Here is an 18,717-nt window from a genome sequence, read left to right as displayed (position 1 = left end):
GGGGCCCAGGTGCCCCGGGGAATCTGGGTGGCAAGCCACTCTGCAAGCTGAAGGAAGGAGAGATACTCCACTGAGGGCTCTCCTGCTGCTTCTGAGGTCTCTCAGGATGAACACCTAACCCTACACTGTCAGCAGAGCTGTCCACGACCTCTGACCCGTCCTCTTGCTGCTCCAACTCTATCTGCTGCAGATACCTGCATCCCCTTGGCTATCCCTGGGCCATGGCAGCAGGGCCTTTGCACCTGTTCTTTCAGGGCTTTTGATCACACAGTCTTCTACCACAGGACTGCCCCAGCCCCTCCCCCAACTCTATTCCATCACCTTCTACCCATTTTCCATATGTTCACCACCAGCTCCAGATGGTACTGCCTAGCTGTCTCCTGACAGGAAGCTGAAGCCCCATGAAAACAGACCACACCTCTCCACAACCTGACGGACAGAAACCCACTTTCATGTATTCAAATAAGCTAAGCAAATGTTCCCCAGCACTGCTGGGATGTTTCCTCTTTTCTTTTTGTTTTTATTTGTTGCTATTGGGTACATGCCATGTATAGAGAGATCAGAGGCTGACTGTTTTTGCCTGCTGGACCATGGCTCCCCACTCTGACACCCCTTATTTCAGTGCATGGGACTCCATTTCCTTGCCTTTTCCTTGCAGACACCACTAGGGGGCTCCTGAGGATGTGAAGGTCCATGCAGAGGACCTCAGCCAAATATCCTGCCAGCTTTTTCTCAGCACAATGTCCTGTCTGCTCTCCTGTAACTGACCCAGAGCTGTCTTACCTGCCACCAGGTGGGCCCGGCTCCGGGAGCACAGGATCGCGTTGAACTTGGACTCGTCTGTCCCCAAGCGGTTCTCCCCAGCTGCATACAGCTCCTGGATGAGAAGGAAGACGCACGTGTATAGCAAGCATCATAAAGGTCCCAGGCTCAGATCACCCAGGCAGCATCTGTAAAGCCCACAAGGGGAGGAGCAGAGTCCTGGCAGTGGGACCAGTTTGCTGAACCCTGTCGGCTCGCTCACTGCAGACCCAGACCCCAGCAATTCACACCCCTTCATCTGTCTGTGCAAAGCACAGAGGATGCAGCCCGCATCCAGCACCACAGAGGAGGAAAGCTAAGAGGGACCCACTCCTCAGGGGCAGCACTTCTCAGTGGTGAGACAGAGGAACACAGGTCCTCGGCTAATAGACCCACATTTCAATTGCCGGACTGAAGCCAGCTGCCAGATTTCTATGTGGAATCTCCTAACCATGGAAAGCAGCGTCTCCGTCTATAAGAAGCATGTGTGACAATGACGATCATACTCAGTTACAGGGATGAAGCAGTGACTCCCACACGGCACACACACGGCTCACAGACACACGTGCAGGCAAAACACTCAGACACATAAAATAAATCTTGAAAACTAATCCCCAGATGTGGGGCCTCATCAGCCATACATACATCATTATGCTTGCTGAACAGCAAAACAGCTTGTTAAAACCTATGAAGGCTTGAGCCCCAAATATTTGCCAATCTGCAGGCTTGCCCCAGACCTCTAAGATGTCTCCCAGGCCTCAGATAGTCATGGAAATTAAGGACACTGATGCCCTAGGACACTCTCAGGTTGAGATTCCTCAGGTCAAGGTGAGACTGAGCACATCAGGAAGGGAGGAGAAGGCAGAGCCAAAATCAGATTTCTCCTGGAAGACTCGGGGAGATCTGGCCATCTTATTAAGAAGGTAGGGCAGTCTCAACTAGCCAGCAGGCAATACAAACTTATACAGCTAGGAGTTCAGATGCCTGGATTGCCTCCCCCTGTCTGCAATTCATAGGGTGACAAGGGCAGAAATGTAAGGATGCAGAGCTATGGATGGCTCATTTCTAGGCCCACAAACTCAGAAGCTGGATAGACAGGCACCTTTGCACACCTAACGGTACCTGTGTGGGAAAGCACCACATCCCATCAAGTCCCATGTCCTTGTGATCTTTAACGGCTGCAGCATTTATTACCCACAGGTGGGAAACCCAGAAAACTGGGAGCCCTGCTCAATGTCAAGTCCCCGAGACCCTCAGAAACCTGCAGCACCCAGAACCCACCAATAACCGCGGCTCTCTCCATTTCCGGGCACCTAGTCACAATGCAGGAAGCGTGACCCGCACTGGCTCAGCTAGCCCACACTGGCCCCTCGACAGCCACCAGACTCACCTGGACATCTCTCTGGACAAGGGACATGTCCACGTTTGTGCTCTCATCACGGTTTCCCTGAAAGAAGAGGGCATAAGGCCAAGCCGCTCTTTGGAAGACCCTCCCCCTCCTCACTCATTTGTCAGTGCTTTGATCCCCCAGCCCTGCTCCCTGCCCACCCAAGCCTCCCCCTCCAATTCCCTCTGTAATATCCTGTGGTGAGGAGGGTACCTGAGAGAGAGAGATGAGGAGCCTCTGGAAGTGTCCTGATGTGTCACTCCGAATGGCCTCCTCCAGAGTCTTTTTGAACTCTGAAAAGACAGACACCAGGGTCTATCCTACAGGCCTGTTACCTCTAAAGACATAATTTGTAGGGGGCATTGGCATGACAAGGGTCTGGGGGCTCAGACTAGAGGAGAGAGGTGACCCATGTAAAATTTTCCAGGCTCATACAAGCTGTGACTCCAGGGTGACCTGACCTGTGGTCAGACCTGGCCCAAATCCACTCAAGATTTTCTCAGCCCCTTCCAACCACGGGCACCTGCCCTGTGTGTAAACAGCAGGTAGGGCTGGGCCTTGGGTCAAAGCCCTGGGAATTGGGTGTGACAGGAAACAGGGGACAAGAAGGCCAAGGACAAGGGGGTGTGGCCAGGGCGCTTCAGACCTGTTTTGTAGGCCCTGTTTAGCTCCCGGATGTGTTCGTTACTTCGGGAAGCGAGGATCTCAATCAGGCAGGCCTCATCGGTACCAGCCCCCTACGATGGCAGAGAAAGAACATAGCTCATGCTGGTGGCCGGGCTCTCATTCACACCCAGGAAGGACCGAAGGTGCCACACGCACACACCACTCATGCCTCAAAAGCCAGCTCCCCTTCTAGCCCCAGACAATGAGTAGGTATCACATGAGGGTCACCACGGACCAGGAAACTGAATGGTGTGTGGACATGTGTATGTGTGCAGTGACAGTCCAATGGCCACACTGAAGTGCAGCTCAACATCTGTTTCTTCCAAGTTCAAGTTCTAAGTGAGATAACAAAGACACGGGGAGTGGGGAAAGCCCAAAAGCACCATCACAGCAGACAGAAAAAAGCGAGAGTCCTGAGTGAACTGTCTGGAGATATCCAGGAAAAGAAGCCAGGAAAGAGGAACGGAATGGTTGTGCCCGGGATAGAAGGTAGAAAGTAGGATCAGAGGAGGCCTGGCTTTTATATCAGGCTGAATCTTGGCTCTGCAGCTTACTATGTGACCTCAGGCAAGGTGCTTGACTTTTTGTGCCAAGTTTCTTGGCTATAAAGGGAGTGTATAGGCACCTACCTCCTAAGGAGTCCTTAACGGGACTAAATGAGCTAATTTGTACAGAATATCTAGCTGACATGATGTTTTTATGCTTACCACTGCCTGCATGCTACCAGTAGCTTACTGGGGCTTACAAAGGATGTACATGTTAGCACCTTACCCAAAATTCCCTGTGTGTCCTGAAAGAACACTGTCTCCACTCATGGATATTGCGGTACGCAAAAGCAATTCAGCACAGCTAGCCCCTTGCCTGTTGTGTTTGAGCAGTCCACCAACTTCTCATGCTGGAGGTGGGTACTAACCACTCCTGGGCTCAGGCCATCGCCATCCTGTCCTCTCTTACCATCCTCTAGACTCTAACAGGCAGCTGGGTTTCAGCCAGTCTCTTTCCTTTCCAGACCACGCACAACTCTCAGCCTCCAGTGGAGGTAGAATCTGTGGCCAGCATGCCTCTGAGTGAGTGGTTCTTTTGGAGTATCTGACTAAAGAGGGACCCTCTATACTCAGATACACAGCCACGTGGCTATAGAGCCCAGACAGGACTTGCTTCATGGTCAAAATCAAACTAGACCTAGGAAGAGCTAAGCTGCAGGAACTGGCCCTGTGTGGAATTCAGTTCTTCTAGAGCTGGATGTCTGGTTTGGGAACACAGAAGCGGGGACAGACATCTCTAGATACAGCGTAGGACAGACATGGCAGACAGGAGTGAGGTGGGTGCTCAGGAAGCTCAGGTAAGACTTCTGTCTTTCACTGTCTTTGTTCTAACCCTATCTCCTCCACCCTCACCTGGGTCCTGCCTCTCCTGCTCGGGCTCCTCAGACATATTGCTGCTATTTGCTAATAAGGGTCCTGGAACAGCCTGGGACCCCTTCTCATCACCAATGTCCTCCACAACCCTAACCTGGTCATTTCTTCAGATGGAGACATAGGCATTTCCTGTGAGGAAGTGTTTCTTGCATCTTGGAGAAATGACCAGTTGCTTCTTATAACACTCACGGGTTATAGCCAGGAACACACTGAAGTTAGGCTAGGTAGCAACTGTTAAGTGGGTAACACATCGCTCAGCCCTCCTCTGCCTGGGATGTAGCTTTGCACACATGTAAAGGCAGGCTCACACAAGCACAGTGACCCACCTTGATAGCCTCCTTTATCTCATAGACATCAAACAGGACCGGGGTCTTCATCAGGGCTAGAATAGTCTTCTCAAAGTTTCCCGACAGTTCTGATTTTAGGTCTTTGATCAAATCCTGATTGGATGGTTAAACAAACAAAAGCTTGTTTTGAAAATGCACAGATGAAGAGAGATGCAGATGATGGTAACAAGACCAGCCATGGGGAGGAGCCTGAGCCAGACAACTAACATATTCAGTATTTATGTACCAGAAGCTCAAAACATAGTCCCCTTAAGCCTTTTCCTCCAAAGCATTTACATCAGCTAAACCTCCCAGGATGCCCCAAAAGCAGAGGAGGGGAAAGTGAGGCCAGGTAGGGAAGAAGTGATGTATCCACAGGCTTGTCTAGGCAGGACCAATGATAGAATGTGAACCAACCCTAACTAAGCTCATTTTCCATTCTGGAGAGCCAGCCTTACGAGGCCCCAGTTTATGGAAAACCAGAGCCAGTGGGGCTGTAGCTGTGCTGGTGTAGACCCTGGAGCTCACTGTGGGAGAACCAGGGCTCACTGGTCTTCCTGCCTTCCCTCTCAGCACCTCACCTTGCCATAGGCTGTCTTGAAGGACAGGAGGATCTGCTGCCGCTGCTTGTTGGACCGGCTTCCTAGGCAGTCGATGATGGCCTGTTCATCCGTTCCTAGGAGAGAGGACGGGGTGAGCACTCTATGGGTCATGAAGATGCTCTGTGGCCATGGACTCTCCTAGCCTAGGGCCTCCCATTCATTCTCCTGGGCATCTAACACAGCTCCTCCCCCATCTCCCAGGGACCAGGCTTACCTGCCCCTCCTACACAGTGACCTGTACAGGGAACTAGGGGCAAGGGTGGGACTGGAGTCAGACAGGTCTCTCACCAAAGCCCTTCATAGCCTTCCGAAGGACCTCAGCATCTCGCAAGGGGTCAAATCCAGAAGCATCAGTGATGGTACCTCGGTTTCCAAACTAATCAGACAAATAGCCACAGGTAAGATGACCCACCCATATCACTCCAAGGTGTAAGACTCTTCCACCTCCTCCCCCCAAATACTCCCTTTCTCTAAGTGGTAAGGTACCTAAAGGAGCTGGAAATCAAAAGCACTGGACATAAACAGCCTCATGTGTAAATGGTGGTGTTTGGGAAGTAGCTGCTGGAAGAATATCAGGTCTCTAGAAGCAGAGCAGGTTCTTGAAGGGGAATATTGGGCTCACGCCCCTCCATTATTTGCTTCCTGTGTGCTATGCGGTAGACAGCTTTGGTTCACCTAAGCTCCCTGTCCCAATGTTCTGCCTCACCACAGGCCCACAGTCACAAGGCCAAGAAGCCATCGATGGATCCTAATCAACCTTCCTCCTTTTTAAGGTGTGTTCCCCTTGGGTGTTTACAAGAGGCTAGTGCATGCTGGTTATCAAGACAATAAGGGGTGTGATCAGAGAAGAGCAACAGTGGGCAGCCACTCAGGGTGAGGAGGAGAGGGCAGCACTGCAGCAGAATGAAAGCAAGGAGGTGATGGACCCTCTAAAATAGTCTAAAAATAGCCAGCCAGCGCATACCACTAGCCCTGTGCTTGGCTGGTTTGGCTGTGTAACCATGACAATGAATTCTAGGCATTGCAAACTCGAACTGATCTCCAGAATGAGCCAAAATAAGGCCTGGAGGAGCTGCCAATCTTCCCTACCAGAGAGGATTCTGAGACTCCTTCACGTTTGTCTAGGAAGGCACATAAGGAGCCCACTGGGCATGAGGCCACATGGCTGGAGGCCTCGGGAGTAATCTCATGTGAAGATCAACCCAGGGCCACGCTTCCAGACCTTAAGGAGTATGCCTAGGGTGGGGCACACAAGAGAAATTATAGCTTTTTTGCCACAACAGTATGTTGTAGCTGGTGGCCTGAACCTTCCCTGTTCCTTCAATCCCCCAAGGCCTTATGGCTGGGCCAAAGACCTGTTTTTTAACTTAGTTTGGACGAGCACTCACCTGGGCTGGAGGCACAGCAGGGGTGATGGTACTGGATCCTGAGTATCCTGGGTAACTTGGCACTGGCTGCTGCCCAGGGGGTGGCATTGGTGACTGCCCAGGATAGGTCATTGGAGGCTGTCCGGGATAGGCCCCTGGGGGCTGCTGCCCAGGGGGTGGCATGGGCTGGCCTGGCACAGGGGCCCCTGGGTATGGTGGATATGAGGGCATCCCAGGAGCCGGGTTTCCTCCTGGGGGTGGATACATTCCATAAGGAGGGACAGGCTGCTGAGCAGGAGGGGGCTGCCCAAAGCCACCAGGGGGGACTGGAGGATAGCCACCCCCAGGAGCCCCAGGATACAGATTTGGCACGTTGGCTCCTCCAAATGTCCCAGACATGTTGGCTGCCTGCCAAGTACACAAAGCAGAGCCTGAGACACATAGGCCGAGAAAGACCAGCACCCTGTCTGTCTACCCTCCCCTTATGGAGTTCTGCAATGGCTCCAGGCAAGAAGCCTCCTACAGAACCCCACCTCCCACCTAGTACTATGTATGCCTAGCAACGGATGCAGACACCACAATGCTAGGCTCAGAATTGCCTCCACCTCACTATGGGACAAGAAGGACAATCTGGCCAGGGATGACAGTACATTTGCTCAGTGTGAGCAAGGCAGCTGGGCTCTGACATGGGCTCTATATGTGAACCAGAACCTCTATCTGTCCCTTCTGCAAGAAGCATAGAAACTTGAAAGAAGAGGCTACTTCTTCCAACCAAGACCCACTAACTAGGTAGAGCTAACCACTCAAAGACCCTGAAAGTACAGGGGTTCCTTCTAAAGGCATGAAGTGGCCCTGTCACACCAGTCTGCTAACAGTCAGTCGAGGTGAGGTAGGTGAGGAGGCTTGGCTAGGTTTGCACATGCCCAGAACAAAAGCCTGAATCCTCATCTCAGCCTCTTATGCCCAATGAGAAATGGGTCCCAACATCTTCATCCCTCCCCCTACCTATCCCTCATGTCCCCTCTTCAACCACCAAGACCTCCTCACTGTCCCTAAGGTCACCAGGCCCATGGGCACCTCAAGGACTGGCCGTCTCTAGAAATTTGCATAGCATGTTTCGCTACCATGTCAGATCTTTGTTGGAGGGTTCACGGTTTCTCTGTGTAGCCCTGCCTGTTCTGGAAGTTGCTCTGTAGACCAGGCTGCCCTTGAACTCCCAAGTGCTGGGATTAATTAAAGGTGTGCACCACTACCACCCGGCTCAGGGTCCCTTTCCAATCCCCACCTTAAGGTTCTGAATCTACATTACTGCACTGGCACCCCTGAGATTTCCTGCAGCATTACTATCCAGTCTATCCCTCTGTCCTGTGCTGGGGCTCGAGTTTACAGCCTCACACATTCTAGGTAAGCATTCTACTACCAGCACATCCCTGTTCTCTGCTTCTTTTTTTCCTTCTTTTCTTTTCTACTTTTTACTTTAAGACAATGTCTATTTGACCAGGCAGGCCTTGAACCCACAGCATAGCCCAAACAGGTCATGGACTTGGGATCCTCCTGCTTCAGCTTTCCAAGATGTCAAGGTCAGAGGCCTATACCACCAGGGCCATGTATCTACTTTCCTATATCCTTGCTCTTCTCTCCCTCTCTCACCCACTCTCTGACCTTCCTTTAAAGACTGGGTCTCTCTATGTTGCCCAGGCTGAGCTGGAAATCTTCAGTCCTCATGAATTCACCTACCAAACGCTAACCATTTGCCAAATGCCCAAAATGCCTGCCCCTGTTCAAAATTACCATCTGGTAACTTATGTTACGTCCTGTCTCCTCGTCACAGATGCTAAGTGTGCCTGAACTGAGATTCATATGTGTGCAGGTGCACATGGAGGCAGAAGGCCACCTTTGTTGGCACAGCATTTATCACTAGTCGGCAAGCCCAATAGATCTGCCAGTCTCTGCCTCCCTAGTACTGGGATTACATGGACCACACCTGCCTTTGTACACATGGGTCCTGGGAACTGCACCCTGGGCCTAATGCTGGTATAATAAGCACTTTAGACCTGGGCTACCTCTCCAGCCCAGGGATTTTGTTTGCTGCATTCACATATTCCCAGTGCCTAGAACTAGGCCTTGGCATAAATGTGGGCACCTACTAGTTGCAGTGTTCCTCCTAAACACACATTTGTTTTCAGATTATAAAAGAGCATCCTTTAAAAAGCAAAACAATAAGCAAGAACGAGTACATCCTAACCTACCTGCTACATGGCCACCAAGTACCCATCAGAACAGCTTTGTATGAGTTCACCCCAACTGCTCTCCACACATACGCTCACCTCCCTGCAGGTTTCACGCTCAGCTCACAGAAATTCTCAATAAACTTCCCTGCAGGCACCAGCCTAACCCAATCCTCTTGGGCTACAAGGATCTGAGAGACCATCAGTGCCAAGAATCTCTTTCCCTAATACAGATGGGGAAATGAGAGCCCAGAGCAGGGTGGGTGTTAAGTAAATGACCCTCATATTCTAAGTTGCTGCTCAGCATTCTATGCTCACAGGATCAGGCATGAGGTCTTGCTGGGGACTCGGGGTAAGCAGCCTTGATCCCTATAGCCCTGCAGCTACTAGCCCAGGGGTACCTTGGCAGGGGCCTGACTCACCATGCCTGAGAGGTAGTCCTGGTTGAACTGCCCTGCATAGTTGGCCACGTTATCCAGCCCAATAGGGGGCATGCTGGGAGGAGGGTAGCCAGCACCTCCCCAGGGACCGCCACCTGAAAGCAACGCCAAGCCATCAGCTCTGTATCCCTGGCCCAGTGACAGGGCAGAAATGTGGGCTGCAGAGGGACTGCTGTGATAACCAAGCAGAGTATCAAGCCAATGTTATAAAGACCCAGAAAGACTGCAACAAGAGGGTCAGGGAAAAAAGCAGAGGAGCCTTTCCCTTATTCCGGAGAAGAAAGCAGGTTCAGCCCCTGTGGGGATTCAGGCATGCTTTGTCTTCACAAACCCAGCATCATTGGGTTAGAGAACAGATCCATCCTTAGCTCTGTGCTGAGCTGAGCATTTGACAGCCATGAGCTCCAGGAATGCTAAGGATTCTCGGATGGAGAGGATTGGAGCCGTGTCAGAAGGCAGGGACACTGTAAAGAACAGACTAAGGGGCTGGTTGGGAGATCCCATGGCTGGCTGCGTGTCCTGGGGCTCTTAACTACTCTCATTCATGTGACCTCAAGCTGCTGAGGTAAGGGCTGAGGAGTGGACACGTGATGTCACAGATGGCAGAGTTTCTGTTGGAGAGGGGACTGAGGTCACTGCTGCCAGGTCAGAGAAAGGCCTGGCTTGGCTCAATGTGCCCTGTGACAGGGCTAAGGTACTCCCCTGTTCCATTTGTTCAGCTCTGCTGGATTCCCTCAATGGTAACTATCCTTGCAGCGGCCCTTGTCTCCTTACCCAGACGCCCTCACGGTTCCCTCACTACTGTGGAAGACAAATGTTTTCAGGAAACATTTCAGGGCAGGGCAGGGCAGGGCAGGGCAGGGCAGGGCAGGGCAGGGCAGGGCAGGGCAGGGCAGGGCAGGTGAGTCTTCAGAAGGAAGATAAGCTGGGCCACTGCCCCATTTGGGTAGTCTCACCCCATCATCAGAGAACCCTAAAAGCCACAGGAAGGGGATACAGAAAAGGACATCGACCCTTGGTACTGGCCTCAGTGGGAGAGACCCTGATGCTGCAAAATCCAAAACCATACTCCTTGAAACAGGGTTGGTGTGTTAGTGACAACACTTTGGAGGACACTTCTGTAGGTTGTCACTTTCCCAGGGGAGGGAAAGGACCTTGAAGCTATTTTGCCAAGCAGAAAGAGTCTCAAAGTAGAGGAGGCCTATCCAGGCCCGTCCAGCCCCCAGTCCTTTTAACACAAAGGGTCCCTCTGGGTTCTCTTACCTGGAGCACCTGGAGGGTAGCCACCAGCAGGTGGTGGGTAGCCTGGGTAGCTCATGGGTAGAGCTGGAAAAGAAGAAAGAGTGCATTCAGATTATATTGAGGGAGCTCCTGACCAGGCCTGCTGAAATCTGCTTTTTGGGAACAGAGTCTAAGGCCAGGCCCCTATAGAAGGGATTAGCTTCCAATGACCCAGTCCACAGCTCTCTGCTGGACCTCCAGGTAGGACAGGCCCACTCCAAGGCTACAGAAGGATGCAACAGCATACACCAGCTGCCCCATTCCTTGACAGCTGCTCCCCCAGGCCTGCCTGGCTTCTGTCTCCACCGACAAGAATACAGTGTCTGGGGGTCTGGTTTGTTCTGCTCGCTGACATCATATTTTAGGTAGAGCATCGCCCAAGACTCAGAGTCTACTTGTCCTTATCATTATCCTTCCCACGACCATATAGGACCCTACTTCCCTGCATCCCATCTACAACCCTCAAGCTCACCACACCACCACCCCAACCCCTCTTGGGTTAGACCCTAGGTGCAAACATAGACTGGCTGTCACAGTCTGGAATGGCTGGTCTGTGTCTCTCCTGGGCATTCTACTAACATAAAATAACCTGATTATTGTAGGAGTCATCATTCTTGGAAACAAAGAGATTTCCTCAAAAGGGCCTGGCTGCTACAGAGCCCTGAATCAGGGCAGGTACCAAAGCCCGAAGAAAGTAAGAGTTACGTGGAAACGAGGCTGCAAGGGAGAGAACGAGCCCAGGGAAGCAGATAGGACACCTGCTCTCACCGTCCTCTGTACACGAGTCGTCAGCAATGTACCATGTCAATTAAAATGCCCCAGAGGAACAAAGGTCAGCCACTGCCCTGCAACCTGCCTGTTCTTGCACATAACAGCTACTGGTGCTGCTGCTTCTATAACAAGCACAAAGGTGCAGGCCCAGGCCATGATGAGAAATGCATGGTCAACAGTCATGCCCACAGGTTCCAGGACAGCCACTGTTTTACACATGGGCATTATTTATGCCAGGGGACTGTTAAAACATCAAGGGCTCCACCTTTGTTGGGTTCCTATTCTGAACAAGTTCTCAGGTCACGGTATTGGATCTGGGGTTCCTCATTTTAATAACTACTGGCTAGACAGTATCCATCTAAAATATTCTAGTAGTCCATTGTGTCTACCACGAAGAACTGAGAATGCTGTCTTAGGAAGCTGCAGAACTTCCTTAAGGCATTAGTGGTCCCACAAAGGGAACCTGACTTTCACCCCACTTGCTTTAGTCTCTGAGTAGAGAGAGAGGACCGTGGGCAATACAATGGGAATGGCCTTGGAGGGAGTGAGGCCTGGGGGCCTACAGACCCTCGCCCTTCACACAGCCGGCTTTCAGAACTCCTATACATGTGTAGTTCCTAACACGTATGTCCACCCACGACTGCCTGTAACTCCAGCTCCAGGGGGATCCTGACACCTTTTGGCCTCCATGAATACCAGTGTGTGTGTGTGTCACACACACAAATAAAAATAAATCTTTTTGTTTTGAAAGAAAAGAGGCAGAAACATACAAAGAGGTGTGAGGGTGTACACACGCACAGACCACCCTTGGCACTGTACACAAGTTACTAGGTAACACCAGTCGCCTCTGGAAGGAAAACAGGCTGGAGGTGATGCTTGCTTTCCATGTATAGACATGACATACACGATTGCCTAGTAAAAGCAACTTTAAGAAAAGGTCCAATTCAGACAGGCACTTCTAGCCACACACGAAGCTACCCCTTTCCATCCCACACGGCCTTGGTGAACCTTCCAAAATAAAAATAACACACACAGGGTTCATTCAGCTCAGTCAGCCGGGACACCGGAGGATAGCCCTCCCTTCTGGGAGAGCTGTGGCGGAGTTTCCTGGCTAAAGTAGCACCCAGCTCCTGGAAAGAGCCCTGCCAAGGCCATTCCACTGTGGACTCATCCTGTGGTGACCTTGGGTCCTTCCTCCCACTGGACTCAGCTTCTAGCCTCACCCTCTCGTTCATTTTTGCACTAATTTCTACCTGGAATTGTTGGAGTCTGTTTCCTCTTCTCTTTCTTTCTTGAGGCCTGCCAGGACCCAAAGCACAGGCTAGCCTAGAGATCACAGGGTAGGAGGGTCACTTCCCTCTTCCCTCAGATCGAGCTTCCTGCTCTACTGCACCAGAACTTGGTTTTCTGGGTAATAGGCCATTATAGGGACTCCTCTTGTAGGTGGGTCTGCACAGTTTTCCATCCCTCCTCAGTCTCTGGCTCTGGTGACTCACTGTGACCCTCTTGGTTCTCTCAGCTATTCCATAACACCGATTTGGTGTGCACAGCATCACATTCTTTCAAGTAACTGATAGGAATCGGAAGTGTCCCCTTCATAATCTGAACGTCTGTTCTCAAGATAGTGTGATATTTTGGAAGGCCGTAGAGACTCAGGAGGACAGGCTGAAGGCACTAAGCCAACAGGGGTGGCCCTTAGAAGGTCAGCTCCATGAAGGTCCCTGTCCTGCCTTTTTTCCACTCCCCAGTCCATAGGGATGTGAAGAGCCTCGGCATCCAATGCCAATACTGCCGTGCCTTCTCCACCATGACAGCCTGCACATCCCCCCTCTTACATTCTCGGTCAGATATTATACTCACTGGGACCCAGAGGTAATTAACCCACATGTGCAATACCCTCCAGCTAACCACCTACAACTCCCAGGGCAAGAATCACCAGCTGAGCAGCAAGACCTTCTGGCTCTCGGCACCTCCCAAGGGAGCTGAATGAGAACATCTAGGGACTTCACCCTTCCTAGTTCTCGCACTCTGTGACAAATGGGACAACACGGTGAGCTACTACACAATAGACCGGCTTGCCACCTTCCACCTGACCAAAGCCTTCCTTCTTTATCCTTCAACAGAGAAGAAAGGTACATGGGTGAGTGATAATTCCCAAGGCTAACGTGATTGGGACAGCCAGGCATATCCTGTCCCATATGCTTCCTTCTGGCATTCAAACTTGGGACCTCATGGGAGAGTCCACCTGCATAGGACAGACATCTGGCTCTAATTCTGATAACCCTGCCTCTAGAGACCTTCTAGCTTCTGACTCTGACTCTCTCAGGAACACTACAGCACAAACGTTGCCCTTCCTTCCTCACTGGGACCATGTAAATGCAACTGTGCAGATTCAAACAGCTGTGGCCCTCTCCATGTGTCTTAGGGTTTCTATTGCTGTAATAAAAACATGACCAGCCGGGCAGTGGTGGCTCACACCTTTAATCCCAGCACTTGGGGGGCAGAGGCAGGCGGATCTCTTGAGTTCGAGAGTTTGAGGCCAGCCTGGTCTACAGAGTGAGTTCCAGGACAGCCAGGGCTACACAGAGAAACCCTGTCTCGAAAAAACCAAAAACCAACCAACCAAACAAACAAAAACATGACCAAAAACAACTTGGGGAGGAAAGGGGTTGACTTCAGCTTACACTTCGGTATCATTGTTCATCATTAAAGAAGTCAGGACAGGGACTCAAGCAGGGAAGACAGCTGGAGGCAGGAGCTGACGCAGAGGCCATGGAAGGGTGCTGCTTACTGTCTTGCTTCCCATGGCTTGCTCAGCCAGCTTTCTTAGAGAACCCAGGCCCACCAGCCCAGGAATGGCACCACACACAATAGGCTGGGCCCTCCCCCATCAGTCACTGATTAAGAAAACGCCCCACAGGCTTGCCTCAGCCCAGTCTTATGGAAGGATTTTCTCAAGTGAGGTTCCCTTCTCTCTGATGATTCTAGCTTGTGTCAAGCCGAAGTAGAACTAGCCAGGGCGCCGTGCTTCCATAAAAGTCCCTTGTGGAGAACGTTAAAACCCAGACTGCTGGGCCTGGATGTGTGGGACCGCTCCTCCGTACAAGAGCACCACATGAAGACCTTGTACTCTGGCATCCCAACATCCTTTAGAACTAAGCCTCAGGGTATCCAGTCAATACAGAACCCACCTGGGGGACTTTTGGAGTAGGAGAGGGTTTGGGCTGTCAGGGGCTTTGGGGAGTCTTGGGGGTTCAATAATAAAGACACAGACCCTGTATAGTATTAAGGCTGTTAGCCTGTTTGCTGGGGTGGTCTCTTAGCCTTCAGGGTACCTAGAAGTGGGAGGGTGTGATAGGCCACTTTTGCTTCAGATCTCCATCGAATCATACTAGTGTGGGAAGCACACGGCTTTCGACCGGCAAGGGGAGATGGCTGAGTCTGGGGGAGAGGACTTAGACTTGGATTCTGGAAGCTTTTGCCTTTTGTTCTATCTCTAAATTTCTGCCTATGTGGTAGGGACCCTTGAAATTTAAGGTTCACTGGCTTTAGGGAATAAGCCTGTTGGGGTAACCTACCCCACACATGCTGCATCAACTGGCTATGAAAGTGTATCCCGGTATTCTCAATTGTATTTGTCCTGAGCAGACTTTTTCTTTTTCTTTTTTTTCTTCCTTCCTTCCTTCCTTCCTTCCTTCCTTCCTTCCTTCCTTCCTTCCTTCCTTCCTTCCTTCTTTCTTTCTTTCTTTCTTTCTTTCTTTCTTTCTTTCTTTCTTTCTTTCTTTCTTTCTTGAGACAGAGCTTCTCTGTATAGCCCTAGCTGTCCCGGAACTCTGTAGACCAGAGTAACCTCTGCCTCCCAAGTGCTGGGACTAAAGGCGTGTAGTACCACACCCTGCCTAGTCCCAGTTTTCTTAATTACTTAATTGCTATGAGGGCATCTCCTGGTGCTGGCAGTAAATGTTTGGCACTTCCTTACCAGCCCAAAGTGAGGATTCTCAGTGATTATCATGTTAATAAGCAAGCTGTCATTCCTGCTGCTGATTGGCTCAGAGTGAGTAAACTTAGAACCTCTCCCACTACACTAATAGCTTTTTTGTACAAGAAAGGATTGTGGCTTTTGATAACAGAAGCACTGGCAGCAGGTGCTGGGGAAGAACCACCTGGCCTTTCTACAAAGGGATGGTAGCCGAACAAAAGCAGGGCAGGGACAGGGGAGGAGCTAGACGGGTGGCTGAGGTACAGGTCCAAAAGGAGCCTCGCAGAGAGAAGGTCTCTCATGCAGAACATACACTTCACCTGGCCATGCTAGCGGGCTCCAGGGCCCGAAGCTCCTTGACACTGGAAGCAGACAAATCGGGCCTTCCGTTTTTTCATGGGAGTGCCTACCGCTCTGCTTTCCCTGGCTGTTGGCTATAGAGTCACTTGCTCTCACCCAACACATAAACAGTTCAAACCACACAGAACTGATAACCCTTGCTGACATATTTTTTTTCCTAAGTAAATGAAAGACAGCCAGACATGGTGATACACCCTGTAATTTCAACTGCTCAGGAAGCTGAGGCAGGAGGATGAGTCCCTTATGGTAAAGAATTTGATGCCACCCTATTCAAAAGAACAAGAGCTTGTTTCAAAACAAACACACACACACAACTACACAATGGCTGAGATGCATTCCTTAAAGATAGATCTGATAAAGTGATAAAGAGACTCATAAGAATATAGGAAAGAGGCCCGAGAAGGCCGCTCACCGGAGGGTGACGTGGACAGGCACCCGATGTGAACAGATACAGCAGACTGCACAGCTGCTAGAATGTCCAGGCCCAGAACAGAGAGACCCGGCGAATGCCGGGGATGCGGACAACAGAATGCGCACTGCTTGGGGAATGCTAAATGGTACACCACCTTTGGAAGAGATTTTTTTGCACTTTCTTACAAAATTAAACATTTTATGAAACCAGCAACCAGCATGATCTTGGTATTGGGCCAAGTGAGATTAAGTATAGGACGACTGTGTGAGCCTGCCTTTTGTTACTGTAACAAAATGCCAGAGATAAACAACTTAGAAGGAAGGAAGGTTCATTTTAAGACATGGTCTTGGAAGTTTCCATTGAGAGAGGTGGGAAGGGAGAAAAGGAAGGGTTTGAATCCCAATACACTCCTCAAGGGCACCCTCAATATAGACTCCCCCCCCTTCCTACAAACAAGCCTTGGGGTTGTGGCTCAGATCCCAGTGTAGCAGTATTACTCACAACTGCCCAACAACAGATGAATGTATACACTGCAGTTGCATCTAGAAAACTAAATATTACTTGACATCATGCCAGCAACGAGCCAGACTGCAGCTGTGGCTCACCTGGTCCTGCACTTGCTTCTGACTCAGTGAGGGCCTGGGCTTGATCCCCAGCCCTGCACAAACTGAGCATGCTGGTACATGCTGTAATCCCACCACGTGGCAACAGTAGGGATATTGTGAGAGAAGGATCATGAGTTTAAGGCCAACCTGGGCTAAACAGGAAGAGGCTGTCCCAAAAAGACAAAATTCTGTAAATTTTATTTCAAAAATATAAAAGAATATAAGCAATCCACAGAAACTCAAAGCAGACAGACCAACAAAAGGACACTATCCCCTCTCCGAGAGGCAACCATTAAGCCTTCAAACCTATAATTTAACACACACATACAAGTATGCATATATTTATAAAGCATTTGCATATATAAAAACATACACACATATGTATTTGGTTCACCTGTTTGAAAACAAGTCAGTTTTTTCTTCCATAGTCTTTCTCTCTGTCTGTCTGACTCTCTTGCTCTCTTGTCTCTGCCTACCTCTCTCTTACACACACACACACACACACACACACACACACACACACACACACGGTGTTGCTACGAAACCCAGATTGACCTCAAACTCTTTCCCTTTCTTTTTTGTTTTGTTTTGTTTCAAAACAGGGTTTCTCTGTGTAGCCCTGGCTGTCCTGGAACTCACTCTGTAGACCAGGCTAGCCTCGAACTCTTGAACTCAGAAATCTGCCTGCCTCTGGCTCCCAAGTGCTGGGATTAAAGGTGTGCGCCACCACTGCCCGGCTCCCTTTCTTTTTTAACTACATATGTGTGTGTGTGTGTGTGTGTGTGTGTGTGTGTGTGTATGTGTGTTTGTTTGTTTGTTTGTTTGTTTATTTATTTGTATGTGTATGTGTGTGTGTCTACCCTGGAACTTATTTAGCTGTCCCAGGTCACTAGAGCACCTCAGATCACTAAGGAGGCAGGATGTGGTAGAACGTGATCTGAGGTAGCAGTCAGACAAGCTGCCCTCTTCCCAAACAAGACTGAGTCCCCACACTGGTAACTACTGGGCTCATTTGTCTGATGGCCCCAGGAGGCTTTGCCATTGGTGACCTGCTTTAAGACCCTCCTTCCAAGGACAGAAGAGATGGTACAGGGAACAGGTTTTGAACTGGAGGTTCCTGGAACTTTTCGAGCCTCAACCCACAGAACTTCCTTCCCTTTAGGGATTCCAGCTAAGATCAAGGCTGTTGGCTTCGAGGGAAGGGGGCAGCCAGACACGCCCAGTCCCTACCATAGGCACACTCAGAGTCATCAGAGCTGGCCTCACACACCACATAAGCAGCAGTGGCTTGCAGTTTCACAGAATGACTCACATGATAGAGGCTCTGATGAGCAACGGTTGACACAGACAATCTATAAGCAGAATAGGGCAGTAACAGATGTTCAACTCTCAGCTTCAACAAAGCACTGCTTCAAGGAGCTGAAGGGATGGCTCAGTGGTGGCTCAGTGGTTAAGAGCACCTACGGCTCTTCCAGAGGCCCTGCGTTCAATTCCCAGCATCTACATGCACTTACAACTGTCTGTAAGTAACTCCAGATCCAGGGCTCTGACACCCTCATACAAATAGACATACAGGCAAAACACCAATGTACATAAGATAAAAATAAATGATATATTAAAAGAATAAAAGTTAAAAAAACAAAAACATTGCTTCAAGGCCAGTATCTCGAGTCATCTAGACCAGCGGTTCTCAACCTGTGGGTCATGACCCCTTTGGGTCATTTCATAATAATGGAAACATACATCCTGCATCTCAGATGTTTAGATTATGATTCATAACAGTAGCAAAATTATAGTTATGAATTAGCAACAAAAATAATTTTAGAGTCGAGAGATCACTACAACATGAAGAACTGTATCAAAGGCTCAGAGCATTAGGAAGGTTGAGAACTGCTGCTCTAGGCCTCTAGGCCCTATCCACTGCCCTGCTCGCTTGCTTGTTTAAGAAAACTCCAGGCACTGTAAACTATTTCCTGGGTAATTTTTCATGTCTGTAAGTACCATCAACTTTTAAGTGTTTCTGTCTGTCTCTCTCTCTCTCTCTCTCTCTCTCTCTCTCTCTCTCTCTCTCTCT

At 50.1% G+C, this 18,717-nt stretch overlaps 1 protein-coding gene across 1 annotated transcript in view; it reads right to left on the bottom strand.

Annotated features, from left to right (window-relative positions):
- The window catches only part of Anxa11 (annexin A11), a 45,723-nt gene that overhangs the window by 6,394 nt on the left and 20,612 nt on the right, over positions 1-18,717 (bottom strand). Inside the window, exons 2-11 of the mRNA XM_028754079.1 lie at positions 10,499-10,561; positions 9,218-9,330; positions 6,589-6,975; positions 5,489-5,576; positions 5,180-5,274; positions 4,599-4,712; positions 2,835-2,925; positions 2,402-2,481; positions 2,192-2,248; positions 784-877 (exon numbers count right to left, since the gene is read on the bottom strand). Coding sequence (XP_028609912.1) covers positions 784-877; positions 2,192-2,248; positions 2,402-2,481; positions 2,835-2,925; positions 4,599-4,712; positions 5,180-5,274; positions 5,489-5,576; positions 6,589-6,975; positions 9,218-9,330; positions 10,499-10,553 — 1,174 coding nt within the window. The 5' untranslated portion in view covers positions 10,554-10,561. The remainder of the gene's footprint in view (positions 1-783; positions 878-2,191; positions 2,249-2,401; positions 2,482-2,834; positions 2,926-4,598; positions 4,713-5,179; positions 5,275-5,488; positions 5,577-6,588; positions 6,976-9,217; positions 9,331-10,498; positions 10,562-18,717) is intronic.

This window comes from Grammomys surdaster, unplaced genomic scaffold, assembly GCF_004785775.1.
Source record: "Grammomys surdaster isolate TR1022 unplaced genomic scaffold, NIH_TR_1.0 125979, whole genome shotgun sequence".
In the NCBI taxonomy this organism is placed as follows: domain Eukaryota; kingdom Metazoa; phylum Chordata; class Mammalia; order Rodentia; family Muridae; genus Grammomys; species Grammomys surdaster.
The sequence above is the reverse complement of the archived record's forward strand: the minus strand, read 5'-3'. Positions and strand labels throughout refer to the sequence as shown.